The following is a 22,659-nucleotide window of genomic DNA, read 5'->3' on the forward strand; positions in this document are numbered from 1 at the left end:
TTGGTCTACTCTCTTCTCTTTTTTCTGTTTCTTCAAATACGAAATTAATTATAACTGAATTTGGGTTGAAATAGGAATGAAACCTGTATGGTCTTATGCAAGTCACTGGTTTTTTCTCTCCCTTCTTGGTTTAGTCAAACGAGAAGATTTAGAATTTTTTTTTCTTCTAAATCTTCGGATTCCATGTCTATCTCTTCTATCATACAAGTAGTGGCAATTGGCATTTCGAATACATAAGTAATCTGCTCCACATTCATTCATAATTCTAATATATGTACGTGAAAGGGTTCTCTGAATAAGTAACATAAAGAAATGGAGCTGAATGGTTAGGTGCATAAAAAGGGATTGATGTCATTTCTTATGAAAAAGAGTGTGTGATAACCTACCCTGGTGGTTCCCTACAACAATTAGTCCAACATATGTCAAAACTATCCACTTTCTCCAAATTATGTGATATGACAGCCAGTACAAGGGGAAGAGTTGAATAAGTATATACAGCAAATAAATGGTATTGAATGGGATAAACAATGGGAAGAGGTAGTTCCTAGGAATAAAACAGTTACCCATGCAAACCTGCAAAACTAAGCTACTGCAAGTAGAAAAATCCAAAAATCAGAGCTGAAACCACCCCAAAGAAAAATACAAATAAGAACCCGCCGCTGCCACATGTAGCCGCCTCCTTCCCAGACTCCTTCCTTGACGCATTGTACCCACAACACGTGCAAGGAAACTCCCCCAGTTTGTCCAACAAAGCGTCCTTAGTGCACCCACACTTAACAGTCACCTCAGCTTCTTCATGGATGGAGGAGCCACTGTATGGAGACAAGGTACTACCGCCCCTAAACCTCTTCCCTCCACTGGTAGGAGATGGGTACTCTGCGGCTGAAGCAGGATGAGCCGGGATGGATTCCAGCAGAAAATGGAATGCATTTTGCCGTTCACCTAGGACGGAACATTATACCATTAATGAAATGCAGGGTGAAACCTAATCAGGAACTTTATTTTTCTAATGAAGACAGTAAACCTAGTGAAAACCTGCTGCACCCTCTACTGCCTTCGGCACAAACCAGAGGTCACAGAACCCAATATTGCAGAGTCTCCACGAGAACAAACTAAGAAATCAAGAGAAGAAATAACAGATCTTTAATTGCAGCCAACAATAATATTAACTGCATAGCAGCATGACAATATCTCAAGAAATTAAAATAATAATCATGCAATTAAACCCAATGTCAACTTTTTATACATTCATATGTAGACCCAAAAGTACAGCATGAAACAAAATAAGGACCCTGGTTTGTGGAATGAGGTTGGCATCAAGGATAGTGAAAGCTACCTCTTGCCGGTGCTTCCTGGACATATAGTGTTCCTCTCTCTCCTGCTTTTCCACCTGAACAATCAGCAACATTACACATGACAGCCTCATTTCCATGGCTTATATCACCTTCAGAACCTTTATCCTGGATAGAGGCATGGCAAAGTAAATCCAAAAATTATATATATAATAAGAATAATAATAAAAGAAAAGTAAAGAGTGAAGGAAAGAGGTGGAGGAAGAGATTGGCATTACAGAAATTGCACAGCAGATGTTTATCGGATACCTTCGAAAACAAAGGCAATTGATATTCAACCTGGGACCCCTCAGTAAACAGAGGGTAGTCCAATGGGTTGTCTAGATCTTTCAACTCCAGAAAAGATGTATCATCTTCCAGAAGCTTCTGATCCAGAGCATATTCAGTTTCATGACTGCCAGGAAAATGAAGCCCATTTGTCTTCAGATCTGATGGGGAACCAAGGTCTTCCAAGCCATCATAAAAACCAAAACCATCCAAAAGAGTACTTTCATCAACATTGGATTTATCCAAATTCTGTAGGAAAATACAACAAAGAATTTCCTGATTAATATAACAGGGAAATTACTATTTAAAAGTTCAAGAAACAAAAGACAACATATATTCAATCACAACTAAAGGCTTCGCTTTAAGTTCCACTCAACAGAGATTACAGTCTACGATAAGGTAACATGAAGGGCAATAAAATGGAAAATATAGGACAAAAGTGAACTTTGCAAAAGAAAAAAGGTTTCAATGCTCACATTTAAAAAATCACATACACTAGTAGGCACTGAAACGTACAAAGGATATTGATGCAGATAAAAAACAATTGGGCCAATTTTAACGGAATAAGCTTTGTGTCTGGTTATGTATGTGTTGGGCCTTTCACCCAATGTATTATTATTATAATGGGCCACTTTAATGGGCCTATAATATGTGTAAAAGCTAGACCTACGAAATTAGTTGTCTTTATTCCTATATTTTAATTGTTATTAAGTGTTTTAATTAGGCTGGATTAGGATTCTATACTCCAAACCTGTTTTGAGTCAGTTTATGTTATAGGTCGGATTAGGCATTTCCTTTTTAGTGTTTTGAGTCTCTTTTGAGTCTTCTATTTAAGTTTGTAAGGGGGTACAGCCTTGCCCACCAATTTTATTAATGAATGAAGATGGTCTTTTGCTAAATTTTCTGTGGGACTAAGAATCTGGTTTTGGGATTCAACTATTCTATTGGTGAGACTCCAAAACTGCCAGTGGGATTCCAGCGAGGCTAGGTGAGAATCCTGGTCATATCCTCCTATTCTATTCTTCTTCTCTTCTATAATCCTTCCATTGATTCCAAGTAATATAATATTTTCTTTCATTCGTATCTTTTAGTTGCTGTGTCCGTTATTATTTAATGGTCTGAAATTGCTATCCTCTAGTTTAAGCTTCCATTAACGTTCAAGTTCTGATCTTTCATTAAAACCCAATTTTTCCTTCAAGTTTTTTGAATTCCTATTCCAACAAGGAATTTTTTGAAAATAAAATTTTAATCATTGGAATTTAAATCTGATTTCAAATTAAGCTTTTGGTTTCTATTCTAAAATTCTGCTACTGTTTTGAACTTGAAAATCAAATTATTACACTAATTTCCAGAAATCCTTCTCAGTGGGATTTTTCTGAATTCTTCAGTTTCGTGGCTGATCTTTCATATCTGATTTCTGTTTGCTGTAAATAGTTTCAATCCTCTGTTTATCCATCAAATCAGCTCATAATTATTGATGTCTGAAGTTTCCGGAATGTATTGGTTTGGATTGGTTATCTCAGTTCTGTTTCTACAATCCTAACTACTGAAGCAGGAGCCCGCTGCTTAGGACCCGCAGAGAGAACAGTCCTTTGCAGCCAGCAACAAAGAAACCCTACCTTGATGAGTTCACGGTTGTTGCAGCTCTGAGTGAAGTGTTTAGCCCAGCATGGGTAGAAATTTTGCTGTCAACACATTTTTTGGAGATCTTTTCAACTCCACACTCTGCCTCTCCTTTCAAATTTCTGCCAGGGTCAAGTTTCTTTGATGGGCCGGCTAGAAATTCGAAAGTTGCCCAAACATGAGCATCTTCTATTGTGACTATCCCAAAACTTCAGATCCGTTCATCAGATTTGATCCAGAATTTGAAAAGTTATACTTCTCCATTATTGTGACCTTCAACCAGAATATTAGCCCATTCCATTCTTGGATAATTGTTATTCAATTTCTTCTGAAATTTGGTTTCTAAACCTGTCACTTGGATTTGGCTTTCAACAGAGTTTCTAAGCCTGTCATTAGGATTTTGGTTTTCAACCGAGTTCCCAAACCTAATCTTTTAGGCTTCTAGAAACCACCCACCAGATATAATAAATCATTGAAAAAACAACTACAACAGAAGCAACACATTATCTCAGCCACTGCAAAAATCAGTTACAACATATCCACACTTCCCTGCAGGTTTGCAATACTTGAAATTTTTCTGCTGTGGATTGAAGAAAACCATCATGTACTAAATATTGGTATTCTAATATTAACCTCATCACTATCAGTATACCACCAAATATGGTCTCGGCAACTGGTCCCTAGAACAATTGCAAAGAGCATTCCTGTAACAGCCTTCAACAATTGCAGCTCTTTCAAACATCATTTAGAAAAAGATACACACTTCTATGCAGGCATGCAACACTTGAAAATTAAATAATACCAACTGGGTTTAACCAAACTATCATGTTTTGAAGATTGGCATCATATTCCCCAAAGATGTTATGGCACAGCATTCTCCTGGAAGTTGCACAAAATATTTCTAGTACCAGAAATTTCAGATTTAAGATACTGGTTTAAATACAAAAGAATCAAATCAACCTTTGGGATCACCATCAATTTTGGGTAACAAGCTATATAGTTAAAGATAAATAACAATTACTTCAAAAACCAACAAAGACATCAAGAAGTCCAACAGAAATATCAGATCCCTCCCAAACAAAAATCGTTTAGATAGATTCAGAAAAAAGGTGCAACTGCAACAGGAATCCGATTGAAAGATAGCTAGACACAGCCACATTATAATTCTTACCTCATTACCATCATTGGAATCAGAAACAATGGCACCATCATCTCTGTCAAATGTTGCTAGATGTGAAACAATGTCATTGTCCTTTCTCAAGGGAGGATGTTCCTCACCCTGTGCAAGGGATGAGGAACCAGGGTCAGCAAAAGGGTACAAAGCCAATGAGTTTCTCATCTCTTCGTCATCCCAATCCTCCTCTCTGTACGGAGCCCCATATTGCTCACCATTTTTTGGACCTGGCCCACTCTTTTTAAAAATTTTACATAGCACATATGCATCCTGCAACACAAATAAGCCAGAAAGTTAATTAAAGAACAGTTACTGAAAAGAAATAAGCAAGGACATGCAGATACAGATACCCTGAAAATCTTTGAGTGGTAATCTATGAGATTGCAAATGGAAAAAGGCAGAAAGGAGAAAGTGAGAACCAATATGAACAGAATAATTAAAGCACTTTACTTATCAATAAATATGCATATTCCAGTTATATATGCAAGTACACAGGTATGTTTTCTTTTCTCATTCCCCTTTTCGCTCCTTTCCTGTTTCTTTCTTCATCCCCTTACTCCCATTTTCCTTTTAAATCTACTCTAGGTGCCTAGACATACAAGATGATATGTTGCCATAGGCATCCCAGAGTGACTAGGAAACACCTTGACAAATATGCACATAAATGCGAACCAAGTCATTGGAGGTGATCTCTCTTTTTTTCTTTTATGTGCAGCTAACAGCATTTTCATCCTCAAAAATTGTTTCTCAGCGTTGGTAAATTGAACTGAATTTTTTCACTGTAGCCCATGAAACTTTAGAATGTTGAAATTAACATTTGCCAGTTTGAACTAAAGTTAATTGCCAGTTTGAAATAAAGTTAATTGGAAGCCACTGTACTACCTGCAATGTGTAAGAACATATGAGAAGCCAAGACCATTTTAGACAGATGACGAGAGGTAACTAAAATTGTCAAGAACATTTAGGGGTCTACAACAACTCAGAATTTTTAGTGGAAAGGCACCATAGATCTCTTGCGGAAGGACAGAGTAGCAGAACAGCCTCACAAATGCCAAGCAGTAGAAAAGCTTTTGAGAAAATTGAACCACATATCAAAGAAATCATAGAAGCTCACTCTACTCTAAAATAAGAAATAATGTTCATATTGAATTTGAATTTGAATTTGAATTTGACTTTGACCTCAAAATAATTGCAGTCACATCTACCATTTATTTCACAAATAGTCATACATAACATGCTCAGAAATACAAGTCCACAAAATACTCCAGCAGATGAATACCCACTGACTATATCTATAGACAAATATCACAAATAATTGAATGGCAAAAAAACTGCACATTTACCTTATTGACGCCTGCAGCAATCAGATCTTTATCTTCAAGTCTGTACTCGTGCATCACCCAATCGGTCCTACGTCCTTGAGCTGCCCGCCCTTCGTGAAAAACCAATGTCTTTTTCATTCCCACTGTCTGTGAACTATGACAAACAGATCTATCCTTTCCAGTAGTTTTCCAATACCCATTTTCAGTGGCACGGTTTGCCCTCGACCCATTCAAATATTTCCGATCCCTCGGGCAGAAGAAATACCACTCAAGGTCTCTGCTCTGCAAGCATGATTTTGCTGCATAGAAAGGAGAATGCCTACTAAGAAACAAGAACTATCTAGAATCAAATGTTTCAAACACAAAAATTATGTATATTTTAGCACTTCTATAAAATTTATAAAGGGCTTAATAATGAGCAGTCAGTCACTAACTTCAATGAACGGAAAGAGAATGTGTCTAAGAAACAAAAAATGGTTAGAAACAAATATTTGAAAGGTGAGGCTATACATGATTGAGCACTTCCAAAACAGGATCAAACGCTTGAAATGAACTTCTAGTTTCTGTCTTGAATGGTTGAATTATTCTTTTAGCCCTCATGGAGGATACTTGGCCATTTTCTGGAGCTTGGAAAAAGAAAGCAAATTCCAAGGTCTACAACAATGTTATTGATCCCTTTGATTTGGTGTTCACTATTCAGAGAGTCTGTATCTGTCTAACAGTCCACTCTGTTCATTCAGATTCAGGTTTCATTTTCAAATTTCTGCTTACATTAGTGTTTTGGGTTAATCTCACGAATAAACTTTTCAGTGTTCAAAAGCATGTCTAGTTTTTAAAGTTTCAATTTTTCTGATTTGGGATCCCACCCAAAAAAAAATATCACCAATAGATGCATGTTTTCTTATTTCTCTTTCAAGAAGTTTATCCCCCTATCAAACACAATGAATCATCAGATATGATTACTTCAAATAACAACACATAATGTTGCAAACAAATCATAATCAAGCAATAAGACCAGACAAATGGATCAGCAAATCTATGTATGGTTCCAATTTTAATCGCCATGCAGTTATGAGAAGCATACATATAGAGAACAGGGAACCTTGTCAATGTATTCTCACTAGAATTAGTTAAGAAAAATATGGGTGGGGGGGGGGGGGAATAAAGAGACACAAATAAAAATTATGAATAATGCCAAATATAAGCAGCATAAATAGGAATTAAGGAACAACCTGGAAGGTCCCAAGGATCAAATTTGTACAGATCTATCACTCCGATGGCTCCATTTTGGAGCCTCTTTCCCATGAGCTTTCTTTTCAGGTAATACTGAACCAGTTCAACATCGGTTGGATGAAAACGAAAACCCGGTGCAAGGGACATTCTTTCCATCACAAACACCCCAAGGGGGTATTTATTTATTTTCTGCTCAGAATTCTAGTGTACTGTTCTCTTCAAGCCACTAAATGAAAACCAAGTTATTTACCACCTCTTCCTAACAATTACCAAAACCTTTCTGCCACAATGCCCCAATAAAAGTATTATTGAAGTAGTCAATCAATTTCCCCAATATTTGTACACCTATAATCAAATATACATATTCAAACAACAATGTTCGCACAGAAAACTGTCATGTCCAATGTCGAAATGCTACTCTTTGTGGGCACCACAACCGACCCCGATTCATGAATCTGAAATTGCATTGAACAAACCACTGATGATTGTTGCTGAGATCAACAGACATTTGACGTGCAATAGAAGCCCTGTTTGCAACATTATTCGGCTCGACAAGATCAGCATAACAAAGACATCAAGCAAAAAAATGGGGGGAAACACCAATAATCACACATAAGCCCCCCTTGAAACACCAAATATGAACTCCACAGCAAAAGAAGGGGGGAAACATAAATTCAAAAAGAACACCTAAGATTCACCTATTTCGATAGTTCACACAGCTAAATCAATCAGATGAAACATTTTTAAAAAAAAATCCTATTCTGATCAAATAATCTAAAGATGACTGGGCAGATGATATCAATAATATGAAAAGGAAGAACCACGTAAGCAACAAATCCAGCAGATAAATCAAAGCTATAGCATAGAAAGGGCCAATTTCATGTTTTTCATTAGAAAAACTAATTAAGAAGTCCACGGGAAACCCTAGAAAATACGGAAATCCTTAGTAATACCTATGAAGAAAGCCAAGTTAATAACCAATACCAAAACTGTCTGATCTTACCAGAAATATACAAACAGAGAAACAAAGCGAAAGAGAAACCAAGCAACGAATGATCGAGAACTGAATTAAAGAACAATCACTGATACCAGAAAATAAGGCCGATGAGTACACAGAATAGAAAAGAGGGGTTTGCACAAAAGCTCGATGAAACTGAGAATCACTACAGCTTCGACCAAGAAGAACCATGCAAACAACGGACCCAGCAGAAAATCAAACAATACCAAGATTTTCATCAGAAAACCTAATTACGAAATCAACAGAAATCCAAGAAATATCAGGATCCTCAAGAAAACCAGTAAGACGAGAAAACGTAACAACAGTCAGAAAAAAAAAATACAGAGGAGATCTTTGAGTCTTACCCTGCACAGGTGAATCCTGAGAACGAAGTGTAGAAATAGAACGCGCAGCAGCGAGAGCCGACTCAGAAAACAAAAATAAAAAATCTGAGATGGGAACCGAAACGAGTGAGGGGAAACAAGGGTTTATATAAGAGCACGATAGACGGAGTGGAGAAGCGCGGACGAGTGAGACGAACGAACGAGAGCAGGAGGGCGTACGTGATTTCCCGCGTTAATATGTATAGAAGCTTCTTTTAGAAGCCTCGCCTCTCATTGGTCCATTCTCCCTTATATGTCAAATATTTTATTGGAACAGGTTCTCTAGTGTAGGGATGAATCTCCACACCACATCTATGGTTGTAAATACTATGGTATCATCGAGATTGAGTTTACTAGGGGTCAATTAAGAAAGAAAGTGTGTCGATGTGGATCCCATGACTGATTATATGAGAGAGCATTCGATAAAACTTGCGTTCTAACGTTGTGTGCTTCCCCTATATTTTTCTTCTAGTAAAACTAATAAAATTCATTCTAAACATTTTTCAATGTGGTCATGGTTGATTATGATTAGTCAATAATCAACCCAAATAAACCCTAACCCTAGTGACTACAAGCAATGTTAATCTCTAATGTTTTTAATGTGATATAATTGAAAATTCATGAATTATTTAGTGGGAGAAATAAACATTAACCTCATAAGTTGCAACCTCTATGCCTAGACACAAAATAATGTAAAAATGATATAAAAGACAGCACTTAGCCTCTTGGATGAAATGCTTATGCATGCGCTCCCATTGGCTCAGGCCAGACACGAGTTTGTTATTTCTCCCTTATTCATGGAAAAAAGTATGTCCTTCATCGCATCTTTAATGTCAAGACCTAAGAAACACAAAATGATTATCCTACCCCTTGTGGTCATTCCTTCGCATTTGCCCACATATTGACACAGTAGTCACACAATTAAGGATAATTCTTCAAATTTAGATATATTGAATCATCATAAATGTGAATATTCAACACCTATCATTTTTTGCTTTTAAATATATTTATTTTTATTCTTATAACAATAAAAAATGAGACAAGTATCGGACGGTCAAATGTAGGATCAGCGTGCAGCGGATCCAAACTCTGCTGTTCTTTTTCCACTTCTTATTATAAAAAGTGGGTAAAATCGTAAAAGTAGAGGGACCGTGACAATTGTCCCAAAACCCTAGTCGCGCCTGCGTCAGTAGCTTCTTTCTCCTCGTCTCTTCTCCTATCGTAACAAGAGCCTATCTCTATATCGACCTACGTACGGACGTGCATAACTCATTCGTTTCCATCGATTACTATCCGGACTCCTGAGCCCTAGAGCCTCTGAGGATTCCACTCACTCGTTGTTTCCCTGAAACACAGAGAGCAGAAGAGTGAATGGCAAGCGACGCCACACCACCACCCATTGATCAAATGGCAGCCACAACCCTAAAAGACGACGGTCCCGAATCATTAGCATTGTGGGCACAATTCTCGGATCGGGTCCTGATACGTTCCATCGTCTGCCGTTCCGATGGTGGCGCTGGCCTAGCCGGCCAGAAGGTTAGGGTGGGTGGCTGGGTGAAGACCGGTCGGGAGCAAGGTAAGGGCAGCTTCGCCTTTCTTGAGCTCAATGACGGCTCTTGCCTCGCCAACCTCCAGGTTATCGTGGACAAGGATGTTTCCTCTCTTGAACAACTTGTTCAAACCGGTACTTGCATATATGTACAAGGGGAACTTAAGAAACCCCCTGAAGGGACCAAGCAGAAGGTAGAGCTTAGGGTTGAGAAGGTCATCGATGTTGGCCTCGTTGATCCTTCCAAGTACCCCTTACCCAAGACTAAGCTCACCCTGGAGTTCCTCAGAGACCTCGTGCATCTTCGACCTAGAACCAATACGGTATATGTTATTCTTATTCTATTCTTTTCATCTCCAATGTGACCGTGCTTTGTTCGACTTAGTTGATTTGATTGATAAGCTGAATCATAAATTACCTGAATGGTTGAAAAAAATTGAATTTGACCAAAAAGGAGGGGGGGGGGGAAATTGCAAAAAATCAATATTCATTTTGCTTTCCGTAGTTGTGGGGTAGTTTATTACACTCTTCTGGATGGAGAAGGAATAGTAAGTGAGAGGAAAGGCTTATTGGTTTGGTGGCCGAAGCATGTCATAGTCCCAATTCGTAACTTATTCAGTGAGAACAAATGTGCAATTCAAGAAGCAATTGTTGAATAAAATGTACCCACATTGTATGAGTTAATGAGTTGACTAGGTTGTTATTGAATTTGATGTCTTAAACTAACTGCTTATCAGCCTGCAGTATACAGTAAATACTAACCTGTTTCTGCATATTTTCAGATATCTGCAGTCGCTCGAATCAGAAATGATTTGGCTTATGCAACTCACACATTTTTTCAGAAGCATGGCTTCCTTTATGTGCATACTCCTATCATTACGACTAGTGATTGTGAGGGTGCAGGTGAAATGTTCCAGGTCACAACGTTATTTAGTGATTCAGATAAGTTGGAGAAGGAATTGAAGGAGAACCCCCCACCAGCTGAATCTGAGATAGAAGCTGCTAAGCTTCTTGTTAAGGAGAAAGGAGATATTGTCTCACAACTAAAATCTGCTAAAGCAAGCAAGGAAGAGATCAGCACTGCAGTGTCTGAGCTTACAAGAGCAAAGGATAGTCTTGCAAGTCTGGAAGAGAGGTCTAAGTTCAAACCTGGTCTTCCACAGAGGGATGGAAAAATTGATTACTCCCGTGATTTTTTTGCTCGTCAAGCGTTTCTGACTGTGTCAGGCCAACTCCAGGTTGAGGGTTTTGTATGTGCACTTAGCAGTGTCTATACATTTGGACCAACATTCCGAGCTGAGCACTCTCATACATCAAGGCATCTGGCAGAATTTTGGATGGTTGAGCCTGAAATGGCATTTGCAGACTTAAAGGTACTTGAAATATGAATAATTTATTCTCCTTAAATAATTCAATGTTTGACTTTTGAGTTGTTGAACTGGAAAAATTGATTCAGCTTAGGACTCTGTGGATGTTAAGAAATTAATCACACATACGTGCATACAGGTGGTAGAACTTTACTTAATTTAAGTACAATTGACTAACTCTTCTGCAGTTCTGCCTTTATTTTTTGAATAAAAATTTTGAGAATTTTTGTGAAAGAAAAAGGAGAAAGGCTACTTTCTTTCATAAAGACATGATATGATATCAGCAGACTGTGCTTACCGGTTGGTTTTCACTGGCTAAATTGTTAGTGACATGGGATGTTCCTAGAGTTTGAACATACTGGTTATTGAAGGAATGACATCTCACTTTTTTTGGGCCAGTGAATTTAAGTTTTAGGCTCGGTGATTGTTCCAATTACTTCAGAAATTACTTGACAATTATTTCAGAAAAAGTAGGAAATAAAGAAGGGCAAAGAAGCTTGACCAAGTCTAGACTTATACAACTCAATGATCAAACTGCAGTCTTGACCAAATTTTGCATGGGGTGGCAACAGATTGTGCGTGAATATGTCGGGTTTTAACTTGCCTCAACCTGAACGCAAGCAGTTTTCTGATCATGTCAATATATCCAAGCCATAATAAGACTTGTTAATAAGTGGTGTGGTGTGCTTGTGTCAACCTACACTACTGACCTGTTAATGGGTGGTGTGAGTTTATGTTTGGATCTTGTTATACATCCTGTTTCATGTAATTGTGTCAAAAGTTCTTCACGAAATGAATAGTGCCTTGAACTCCTGTCATCATACATTTTTAAAACCACCAGATTACACACTTCATTAATGTTTAATTATAATTCCTCTTGCCCCACAAATAGACTAACACTAGATTGTATTAGAGGAAAAAAGGAACTGTTCATAGAGAGAAATTTTAGTGACGTTTCTTTTTTTGAGGGGGGTGGCATTCCTAGGACCAGTGTTTATAAGCATGGAAAATCAATTCACTCACCGGCTAGTTGATCAATGGAAATCCGAGTCAGCACTAAATTAATTTTAAATATAAAGAAAAAAAATACACAGAACAAATGAAAAGGTAAGTCGGTCAGAATTACAGAGACAGAGACAGAGACCCCACCATGTATACAGTTTTTGCTTTTGGCTTAATACAAACTGTGTACATGGTGGACATACTTCCAACCCACCGCGCTCAGACCATTGTAGAGTACCCCAACACCTATCAACCTGGACCAGCAGAGAACTAGAAGAAGAATGAAAGGAGGCCACATGAATCTTAAGGTTGGGAATACTACGTTCAAAAAAACTAAATGTTTTAGGGAAGAAGTCCTACATTTATAAAAAATGGCGTACCTAGTGCACAAGGGTCCCGCCATTGCAGGTTCTAGGGAAGGTCATATGAACGCAGCCTTACCCCCGCTTTGTGGGGAGGCTGTTTCCTGACTTGAACTTGTGAACACTAGGTCGCAATGGAGCAACCATACCGTGTTTGATTAGTTCTACAACCTTACTATGATTGATTAGTTCTGCAGTAGTCCTACGTTTATCTGAATATAAATTTTCATGTGAGTTATTAGTTCCCCCTTATTTCTCTCATGTCTTGCTTATTTCAACCCTTCAAAAGTCATATGCATATTCATTCATTCCTGACGAAACCACCCTTGTGCCCACCTTTAGATCTTGCTAGCTGTGTTGTTGACTGATGAGCCATCCAACTGGACAGGAATTTAGCATCATAACTAACTGGGACCCCTTTTGTTCCACTCTGTACTTCCCCCACAAGTTTAAACATGTCGGGTCGAATTCCTCTCATCCTAAAGCAAATAACATTTTTTTAGTCATGTTTGTATCAGGTTGGAAGGTTGTGTCTGAAATTGCTGCGATCCAGAGTTTCCGATAGTGTTTATATTTGTGAAGCTAACTACGCCTCAAACCAATTGGGATAGAGTGGGCTTTAATTGTGTTGATTAGTTTTAGTACCATGAGATACAAATACCATAAAGACATATTTGGTGGCTAGGATCGATCCAGCATTCCATTTCATGGATGATTAACACTATTTCTTTAACTTCAACAGGGGAGCAACACAGAATCTGTGTCCAAGGAACTTGAAGTCTGTGGTTTTTGAAATGTAACTTTACTTCGGTAACAGGCAAAATTGGCTTGCATTTTGTAGGATAACATGAACTGTGCAGAGGCATATGTGAGATTTCTATGTCAATGGTTACTTGACAACTGCCTGGATGATATGGAATTTATGGTTAAGAATTTTGACAAAACTGCCATAGATCGCCTCAAAATGGTTGCTTCAACCCCCTTTGAGCGTATTTCTTACACGGAAGCAGTGCAGCGCCTAGAGAATGTTACAGATAAAAAGTTTGAGAATAAAGTGGAATGGGGAATAGATTTAGCCTCTGAGCATGAAAGGTATGTGAATGTCTTGTGGAACTCCCTTCTCTATCTTTTGAGTTTTTTGGTATTGGTAATGACGGCCTGCTCAATTTGTACAGATATTTGACAGAGGTAATTTTTAAAAAGCCTGTTATTGTCTATAACTATCCAAAAGAAATTAAAGCATTTTACATGAGGCTCAATGATGATATGAAGACAGTGGCCGCAATGGATGTGCTTGTACCCAAGGTATAATAATCCGTCCTTTTAATTGACAGTGTACAGCCTTCCAGAGGCATCTCCTAGGCTTTATTACTTGGTTTTGTAAGCTGGTTGCTTTAATGTGCAGTTGCAGATGATTTTTTTTTTTTTATATAAAGCATTCTGGCGTTCTAGGCATAATGATTTAGAAGTTGTTTTTTGAAGCATGGGTATGCATTAAAGATTCTCATGTTTGCTTTCAGGTGGGAGAGTTGATCGGTGGAAGCCAAAGGGAAGAGCGCTATGAGGTCATTGAGAAAAGGTATAGATATATATATTTTGTTTATACATCTTATGCTGCATTGTTGGTGACAATGCAGCATAAGGTCATTGAGAAAAGCCTCTAGATGCTTATATGTTTGGCTGAAAAACTTTTCAAATTGAAGATGTGTCAGGACATCAATTTTATGCCGTGTTTCATTTTTGGTTGACTTTCATACTGCATTATTTTTAATCAAACTAGTAGAGCACTGTATCTGATTACTTCTATTGCTTCTTTCTTTTATTCAAGGCTTTGAATAATTTGGTATCTAGCAGTCAATTATGCCAAACTGAAGATTTGTCAGATCTCAAATGTTCGTTTTCTCTCAAACTAGTCAATCAGGGGTACAAAGATGTGGGCACTGGGGGTCACCTTTCTTTTTGTAATTTGTCGAGGTTATTTCTTAGGAACCAAACAGTTACCAAACAATCTGTCTGAGACGATATGGCATATCACATAGAATCTAGATCTTAAAAGTTATATAATTAAATATAACAATAGTTTGGAATGATGGTAGATGGTAATCAGTTAATTGGAAAAGGAAGAACATTTAGTACTTTTTTTTTTTTGGGGGGGGGGTGTGTGGTGAAGTTTTATGTTGAAGGCTCCAGGCATCTCAATCCTAGTATGACCATGGATAGAGTTTTGTGGAGGACAGGGACCCGAGTAGCCGACCCCGTGTAGGGGATGTTCCTGTGATGCATCTTTGTATACTGCCTTATCTTCTTTGCTTACCCCCCTTTTACTTCTTTTTTTTCTTTTGTTGCTTCTTTTTTTTCCTTTTTCTTTTTTCCATATCGGATCCATGTAGCCGACCCCCTTTAGTTGGGATTAGGATATGTTTGTTGAGTCTGGTGAATCGTCACTTAAGTGCAGTAGGAGTCCCAATTCACTTGCGCTAGAATGTTGACACGTGTATATCTGTAACTGAATGTGTAAAACGGTTTATCCAATTCCATTCCTATTATAACACTTAGATATTATCTTATTTCTTTTTTTATTCTCTCTGTCTTCTTTGTCTTCAACACTCCTTGTGCTACAGAAATAAATAAAGCTCTCTTAGTTGCCTGCTACATATGTGACTTTCTCTCTGTCTTGGTTCAGGGCTTTGTATTTCTCCGTTTCATATAATTTGTGAAAGATACCCCCCCCCCCAAAAAAGATCCAAATGTTCGATTTTAAGGATTGGATCAATCAGATTGTAAACCGTTCATCGTACTACAAAGTTATCCTATGAGTTCTCTAAGTCTTTTGATTTATCACCCATCCAATTCAGCACTCTAAACCTCTGGACAAGAGTACATATGGCGTAGCAATGACTTATCTGTGTTGCTTTATCTTTTTTAGATAAGAGATCATATTATATTATGAAGAAAGGAAAAAAAAATAGAGTACAAAAGACGAGGCTGGGTATGCCCAGCCAGATACCAAAAAGAAAAAAATGGAGAAGCTAATTACAGAGGTTTAAATGGCAAATGGAGCAACCCAGGAATGAACTTATGTGTATAACGAAAAAGCGTTGAGAGAGAGAGAGAGAGAGGAAAAAAAACAAATTAAGAAATTAAGATAATCCCTTTTAGTGTTATAATAGAAATCAAATTACCAGCTGAATCAAAGGAGCACACATCTTCAATTTTTGTTGGGATTCGTTTTATTTATTTATTTAAATCATGAGAATATTTAGAAAATTGGATCAACCATTTTACACCATTCCATTACAGATATACAAATGTCAACATTCTAGCGTAAGTGACGTTAAGATTCACTAGACTCATGTTTGTTGTTGTACTCCGTTAACTGATGCATCGTCTTTGTGTATTTGGGGGTATATTGGCTACAGGCTGTCTCCCTTATGGGGGTTGCATTGTTGAAGGTTTGGGCCCAGGCATCACAAACCACCTTGTAATATTAGTAGCGTACTCTGTTAACTGATTTATGGTCTTTTGAGTTTTTGGGGTTGTATTGGCTACAGTCTATCACCCTTATGGGGTTGCATTAAAGGCTATGGATAGAATGATTATGTGATGAACTTGTCAGGTTATGTAATAGGTCTTGTGCAGGCCCCTCCTAGGCTTTGGATTGGGCTTAGGCTCCCCACCTAGCCTGCCCAACGGCCCCAACCCACCTAAGGCTACCCCTGGTTATAGAAGCAGACTCACAATATAATAGACGCCCTTCTTCTGCCTTCTTTTTTCTGGGGGGATTGAGGGTGGGGTGTGGATTTTTGAAAATGGTGATTTTAAAAAGAAAGAAAAAAAAAAGGATTGCAGTTTGGTTGCTGTTTTTCTTTGGTAGGTTATAAATTAACCTCATGAGAAATGTCAGTTTTTATTTTGTTTGGTGGTCCTTTTCGTTTTAAGAAGAGGCAACAGCTCCATGTGGAAGGCCTAAAAGGTGATGAGAGTATCTTTCACAAAATTTTTTACTCGATGATGGGACTTCCACTGTTTACTATTTGTGATTATTTGTTAATTGATTCTCATGGAATGGTCCAGGCATTAAAGGTTGAGCTTTATTTTTTTATCCTACAGGATACTGGACATGGGGCTACCTCTTGAGCCATATGATTGGTACCTTGATCTGCGGCGCTATGGGCCTGTAAAACACTGTGGTTTTGGTTTGGGCTTTGAGCGCATGGTGCTCTTTGCTACAGGCATTGATAATATTAGAGATGTGATTCCCTTCCCCAGATATCCAGGAAGGGCAGATCTTTAAAATCTATTATGGATGTTAGAGATTTTTCGGTTCAGGTTTGTGATTGGGAAACATATTCTCTTCATTCAACACATCTAGGATTCTTTTGTATTTAACAAAGTTCAATTGGTATTGCGATAATTTCTTCGAGATGTTACTGATGCCTCTTAATATTTCTTTTCAAGGAATGGCTCATTCCTGCCAATCCAAGCTACTGTCCACGATTGCAGCACTACATATTGATTGTGATTTCAATTCTAACGTATGGAGAAATTCACGTAATTTTGTAGAGTTCAATGAGTATCAGATTATTTCACCAAAAAAGAACTGAGTGCAATTGATTGCAATTGTCAGTCCATAATCTAGGTAACCAGTGAAGGACAGTGCATGGCAAAGAACCAGGAAAGAGCACGGATCAACCTGAAATGATTCATCTTCAACAATGATGCTAGCTTACCGAACCACCAAAAAAAAAAAACTGGTTCGGGTGTGGGGGCGGGCTCCATTCATCTCTCTCTCTCTCTCTCTCTCTCTCTACTGTCCTGTGTCTTGAACACTCCCTCTGCAGTGATTTTTTTCTGAAAGGCAAAAAATATATATTTTGAGCCTTAAATTATGAATTCTTGAGTCCTCAACATGGTCAGAGAAGTGCCCCATACTGAGAGGATACAGGAAATAAGTGATACAAAGGTTGGATCCGACTCCTCTCTATAGTGTCCAGGGACCAGAGAGTGACTCCAAGGGATCGTAACTCTACTACGCAGCTACCACAGCAAACTCAACATACACATGATATACACATGATCAGTAACTATTCACCTCATAACATCACACTTTGATGATTTTATAATCTAATGACATTCTCATGACATTTCCACTTCCTTCAGTTGTGAGAAGCACAACTCAACGTACATAGATGATCAGTGCTGCAGCTACCACAGCAAACTTTTCTAACAGGGCATTGACAATCCAAACACAATCTTTCACCCAAAAAACAAAAATTGGAGAGTTTTAAATTGAGTCAGGAAGCAAAAGAACATATGCCAATCACAAAACTGTACACGATGCCTTCGTGTACAGGGAGCTGATCCAGACTCATTTTAAACTATTCTCCCAACACCCTCACAAGGGGAAAGCTCCCTGTAGGTAATGGCCACACCCTAAACTCCACTGGAGTTGAATTCCACTTCCAAATTATTGAGAGCAAAGCTTGCAACATCATAAAATCCTGAACTCTGTCGGGCAACACATTAAATGATAAGGATCTTAAAATCCTCCCATATGAAAGAAACTAATAATGCAGGATAGGGATGCTTAAACGGTGTATTATTTTTCAATTACTTATCTCATGTTGAATTAGCATTAAAATAATCATGATTGATTTTTACGCCATCAGCAGAAAAGAATCTTACAGTTTGCCAAATATTACACATTTAAGGGGAAAAAAAAAAAAAAACTCACGCATTGTAATGTGTACTATTCTTTATTTTTTTTTTCCTTCCTATTTATCAAGTGTAATAATAAGTCACACCCAGCTTTCAAGAACTCTTACATGATTAACAGCAAATGAACAAATTACCTTGTACAATAAATTGAGAACAAAAAATATTGTACACCGTGCACTAGAGGACATTTTCAATCATCTTCAGTGCGAAAAACTTTCCTGCTAATCATATTGAATATTCAGATCAAATACATATGCCATTAAAAAGTGTAGACCAGAAAGAAACAGCTGGCCAACTTTTTCTCAGAACCTCCATGTACAGCCAAAGAATCAATCCACGACACAAAAAGGGAAAAAAAATGATGTACAAACTTCGCAAAGATCTTGCTGCTTCAGATCCCTCTACCAGCCTGGACTCTTCAGTAAACAACATTCTTATGAACATTAAGAATCTGACAACCTGCCAAGTTCAACTGTCAACATGGATATCTCCTCACAGGTAGCCATTTGTAGTCTGGGTCAGTTATCCCCAATGGAATCACCTTCTGTACAACAATAATGGATTTGAGGCTTGTGTATCCTGTTTCAAGTGCCAGATATCAAACCCAAGTATGCCAATGGACCAGCATTGCCCACTTGATTCCCATATCAAATGAAACAATAGAAAAAGATACCACCACAGTTCCTGGTCAGGAAAACTTCCAACTGTTATCTGCCGATACAATTATACCTTTCTCACTTCAAAAAGAACAGACCACAAACTGATAGTTATACTAATATCCTCTCCATTGAGAAGCTCCCGGGCTAGCTTGAAGGGTGCAATCCTTTAAAACTTATCAGCACTCTGGTACACAAAGCACTGATTTAAATGGTTCTTCAGTCTCCACAGGACTAGCTTGTTCAAGGAGAGTGTTGCAAGGGCAATCAAGAATCAGTTATAACCTCACAATATCCCATTTAAGACACGCTGATAATAATCATATTGCCGAGTCCTCCATGCGTCTAAGCTGCTACTGATCAGGGACAGTACCAAGGACACACACTGCTGTTTAAAACCAACATATATAAATGTGAGAATCTTACCAGCATTAAAAATGCTTCCATCGAAGAAAAATAAACGACAGACGCAGGAAGCAGACCTCTTCTGTTAAACTTAAATGGAATCTCTTTCTTAGGTTCTGTATAGTCCGTGGACCGCCTTTAAAGCATGGGAAACCGGAATCCTGAATCCAACAGTTTAAAGAAAACATTGAGCATGTGTATATAGAGATACTAACCTTTTTACTAACCTGTATTCCTAACATCTACACTTAGTTTAGGTCCCCATTAAAATGGCCCATTACAATGAAAACTAATTGGATCAGACCAAAGGCCGAACACATGTAACCCAACCCAAGGCTTATTTCCTGAAAAAAAGAGCCTATTTATGTAATCTATCTGCATCACTCATCCTTACCTGACGGGATTACCCCACATGGCCCAAGTATAACACATATAAACACCCCAAGTGTCATGCAAATGGCCAAGGCCAACCAAGACCATGAAACTCTAATGAACACAATGATAAGATTACTATCAGGCATATATGTATCCTAAAAAAGCACATAAAAAAATAGCATTTTCTTATCAGCCACAAGCTGAAAAAAAAAAAGGGGTCAACTAATTAGATCAAAATTGATAAATTTGTACCAGTGACATCAGTTGGCACTTCCCGTTGATTGTTCGGTTGGCCGAAGGGGAAAAGAAAAACAAATTCCAGTATTAAAAAAAGAAAAATTAATGGGAGACAAGGGAGAGGTAGAAGGAGGGTTCCCACATTTCCCTGGGGTATTTGCAAAATTTGTTGTTTTGAGAGATTTTGTAAGAGGAAAAAAAGGTGGACAAGGGATGGGGGTCAGGGAAAGTAGATTTCTTAAGGCGATTTGCCTAGTCATCCAAACAAGCTAGAAAACAGTGCGGTCAAGAAAAAAGTGTCAGTTCTTATAAATTTTTCTTTTTTTTTATGAGAGAATATTGTCAGGTTTTCCTTCACCTTTTGGTAATAACTTAATTTTTCTTGCAAATAAACGCAACCAACGGGCTCTGGGATTTTTCGCTATTCTAAATGTAAAGTAAAAGTGACGATTAGGAGTGGTGGAAAACAACGATGTCAGCTGTGTCCAATGTGTACAAAAAGTGGGAAATGTATGAATCAACTACCTTAATCTATTGCGCAACTGGTTTAGATATTTGGTGCCATTTTTTGAAAATTCTCGACAACAAGAAGAAGATATTTTGTGGTGTTCGCAGTCATACTATGATGAATAATGACATGGTGAAATTTGAGGAGAGAGATACCGCAAAGTGAAGTTAGATATCTGAGGTCAAACATAAATAAAGAAGGTGACATAGAGGATGATGTTTAACAGAGAATTAAAATGAAATGGATGAAGTGGAGAAGTCCAACCAGAGTGTTGTGTGACTGACATATTCCTTTAAAGCTTAAGGGAAAGTTTTACAAGATTGTTGTACGATCGGCTATGATATATGGGGCGAAATGTTGGGCAGTTAGCAAGCGGCATATAGAGAAGCTATGTGTAGCAAAGATCATGGTTCAAGATCTCAGCTGGCAAGACCTTCACTATAAACTCCATTTTTTGGTTTGCCAAGACAAGAGCACATGCAATATATAAAATGTACAATATCTCACTTGAGAACTTGAGATCTCGATGAATATCTCGGTCTCAACTTTAGACCAAGTCACTATACATAATTTCGACCCTCAATTCGACCCAACTCAACATCTCTCACCTCCCTTGCCCTGTTGTGAAAAAAAAAGTGCGCTTTTGGTGGTTATTCTTGTCAAAACTCTCCTCTTCAGTGGAGATAAACAACTTCAACGGTTGGTGATAGGAGATTATCATTTCATCATCAATCTTTGGAGATCCTTTTCTTCTCAAGAACAGTTTTAGGTAAAAACTTCTCAAAACCTTTTTTTTTTCATAGAAACATGGTCAATAGTTGTTTATTTTTATTGTGGAACAGCCTAGGGTGAAAGGTCCGAAGACTACCTACCTAGGGTCTAAAGGCAAAGTACCATTTTGGGTTTGTTTTTAAAAAATTGAGGTTTCCATTGTGTTTAGAAGGCCTAAATAGGCTAATTGACAAGTTTTACGAGCAAAAAAGCCAATACGGCCACTTAAACCAACCACCCAAATCTCAGTATTTTTGCCTAGTGAAACCTGTGTCAAGATCGAGATCTTAAACCTTGACACAGATGAGGATGTTAAGATGGATGTGCGGTAAATCTAGGAAGGACAAAAGGAATGATCATTAAGCTGATTTGGAAGTTGTCCGATCAATGACAAGCTCTGAGAAAGTTGTTTGAGGTGGTATGGCCATGTTCAACAGAGGCTTGGGGATGCACCGGTAAGGAAGAGTGATATGTTTCAAATTGAAGGAGCTAAATGAGCTAGGGACAGGGCTAAGATGACCATAGGAGAAGTTTTGAGGAATTGCGTGCATAGTCTAGGCTTTGTCCCAAATATGACCTCAGATAGAGCCTATTGAAGGGCAAAGATCCATGTAGCTGACCCCATTTAGCTGAGACTCTCGTGACTTGCTAGGTTGTGGCTCTTTCCTCTTATTTCATCATTTTCATTCTTATCTCTAATTTTTTCTTCTCTTCATCCCCTAATTTTGTTTGGACCTCATTTTCCCCTACTTTGTTGCATGCATCCATGACAGCCGACCCCATTATGTTGGGACAAGGCTGAGATTTTTGTTGTTGTTGCATTTCAGCCCATTGGACAGTGGATATCATCACAATTCATAGGAAGTAGAGGCATAGTAATAATAGGATTGAACAACAGGTTTTTGTGAAACTCCCCACTCCTGTCACAGCGTCAAGGCAACCCAAGTCATTGGAAGCGGGCCTAGACATCAAGGTGACACCAACAAGGCCCCTAGGCAACCAAGGCACCGTTCCAGCAAAGCGTGCCTGGATGCCTAGGTGATGCCTTAACTATGCTTCACTGACAGCATGTATATTTTGTGGTATTAGCATTCCATCAATTGAGGAAAAGGATTAACCGATATTTAGATCCTTAAAATCACACGATCGTGCAGTATTAGGAGGATACAGAAAATAGACTTTTCTGATCACCTTATGGGTGTGGCATAGTAGGTAGTGATAAGCAAAACATTTGTAGGTATTTCTTTGAAGGTCCAACATACAACATCGGTCATACCACAGCTGGATCCAACCGATCTCACACCTATTAGATTTTGTCTCCGGTTTTTCATAGATCCACCCTCTTTCTTCCCCCCATC

The 22,659-nt window shown here is 38.2% G+C and overlaps 3 protein-coding genes across 6 annotated transcripts in view; 1 reads left to right on the forward strand and 2 right to left on the reverse strand.

The window, feature by feature from the left end:
• Positions 1-420: 420 nt before the first annotated feature.
• On the reverse strand, positions 421-8,532 carry LOC122092676 (NAC domain-containing protein 78-like). Of its 2 annotated transcripts, XM_042662919.1 has the most exons (8): positions 8,334-8,532; positions 6,971-7,498; positions 5,760-6,037; positions 4,414-4,686; positions 1,602-1,868; positions 1,337-1,460; positions 1,036-1,112; positions 803-942 (listed from the first exon to the last, which is right to left on the reverse strand). In XM_042662919.1, the coding sequence occupies exons 2-7, from the start codon at positions 7,125-7,127 to the stop codon at positions 1,048-1,050; spliced, it is 1,164 nt and encodes a 387-aa protein (XP_042518853.1). In that variant the 5' UTR covers positions 7,128-7,498; positions 8,334-8,532; the 3' UTR covers positions 803-942; positions 1,036-1,047. The 2 variants fall into 2 exon arrangements, with proteins under 2 accessions (XP_042518845.1, XP_042518853.1); XM_042662911.1 differs by lacking the exon at positions 1,036-1,112 and having other exon boundaries at positions 421-942; positions 8,334-8,531.
• Positions 8,533-9,493: 961 nt separating this feature from the next.
• LOC122071731 (asparagine--tRNA ligase, cytoplasmic 1-like) lies at positions 9,494-17,114 on the forward strand. The gene is made up of 6 exons (XM_042636122.1): positions 9,494-10,223; positions 10,683-11,273; positions 13,473-13,723; positions 13,807-13,936; positions 14,152-14,210; positions 16,742-17,114. The coding sequence occupies exons 1-6, from the start codon at positions 9,723-9,725 to the stop codon at positions 16,923-16,925; spliced, it is 1,716 nt and encodes a 571-aa protein (XP_042492056.1). The 5' UTR covers positions 9,494-9,722; the 3' UTR covers positions 16,926-17,114.
• A 1,346-nt stretch (positions 17,115-18,460) lies between these two features.
• Positions 18,461-22,659, reverse strand: part of LOC122071837 (phosphatidylinositol 4-kinase beta 1-like) — a 41,978-nt gene continuing 37,779 nt past the window's right edge. For 2 of the 3 annotated variants that reach the window (XM_042636268.1, XM_042636270.1), the window contains 2 exons: positions 19,488-19,571; positions 18,461-19,393 (listed from right to left, as the gene is read on the reverse strand). In XM_042636268.1, the coding sequence (XP_042492202.1) occupies positions 19,292-19,393; positions 19,488-19,571 (186 nt within the window). In that variant the 3' untranslated portion in view covers positions 18,461-19,291. The remainder of the gene's footprint in view (positions 19,394-19,487; positions 19,572-22,659) is intronic. The other variant, XM_042636269.1, reaches the window with a different exon arrangement.

This window comes from Macadamia integrifolia, chromosome 2, assembly GCF_013358625.1.
Source record: "Macadamia integrifolia cultivar HAES 741 chromosome 2, SCU_Mint_v3, whole genome shotgun sequence".
Lineage (NCBI taxonomy): Eukaryota > Viridiplantae > Streptophyta > Magnoliopsida > Proteales > Proteaceae > Macadamia > Macadamia integrifolia.

Coding starts and splice junctions, on each gene's coding strand:
- LOC122092676 (XM_042662911.1), bottom strand. CDS start 7,127: ATGGAAAGAATGTCCCTTGCACCGGGTTTTCGTTTTCATCCAACCGAT. Junction 1,869..4,413: donor ATTCCAATGATGGTAATGAG/GTAAGAATTATA, acceptor ATTTTCCTACAG/AATTTGGATAAATCCAATGT. Junction 943..1,336: donor CCAGGAAGCACCGGCAAGAG/GTAGCTTTCACT, acceptor GTTCCGTCCTAG/GTGAACGGCAAAATGCATTC.
- LOC122071731 (XM_042636122.1), top strand. CDS start 9,723: ATGGCAAGCGACGCCACACCACCACCCATTGATCAAATGGCAGCCACA. Junction 13,724..13,806: donor TTAGCCTCTGAGCATGAAAG/GTATGTGAATGT, acceptor CAATTTGTACAG/ATATTTGACAGAGGTAATTT. Junction 14,211..16,741: donor TATGAGGTCATTGAGAAAAG/GTATAGATATAT, acceptor TTTATCCTACAG/GATACTGGACATGGGGCTAC.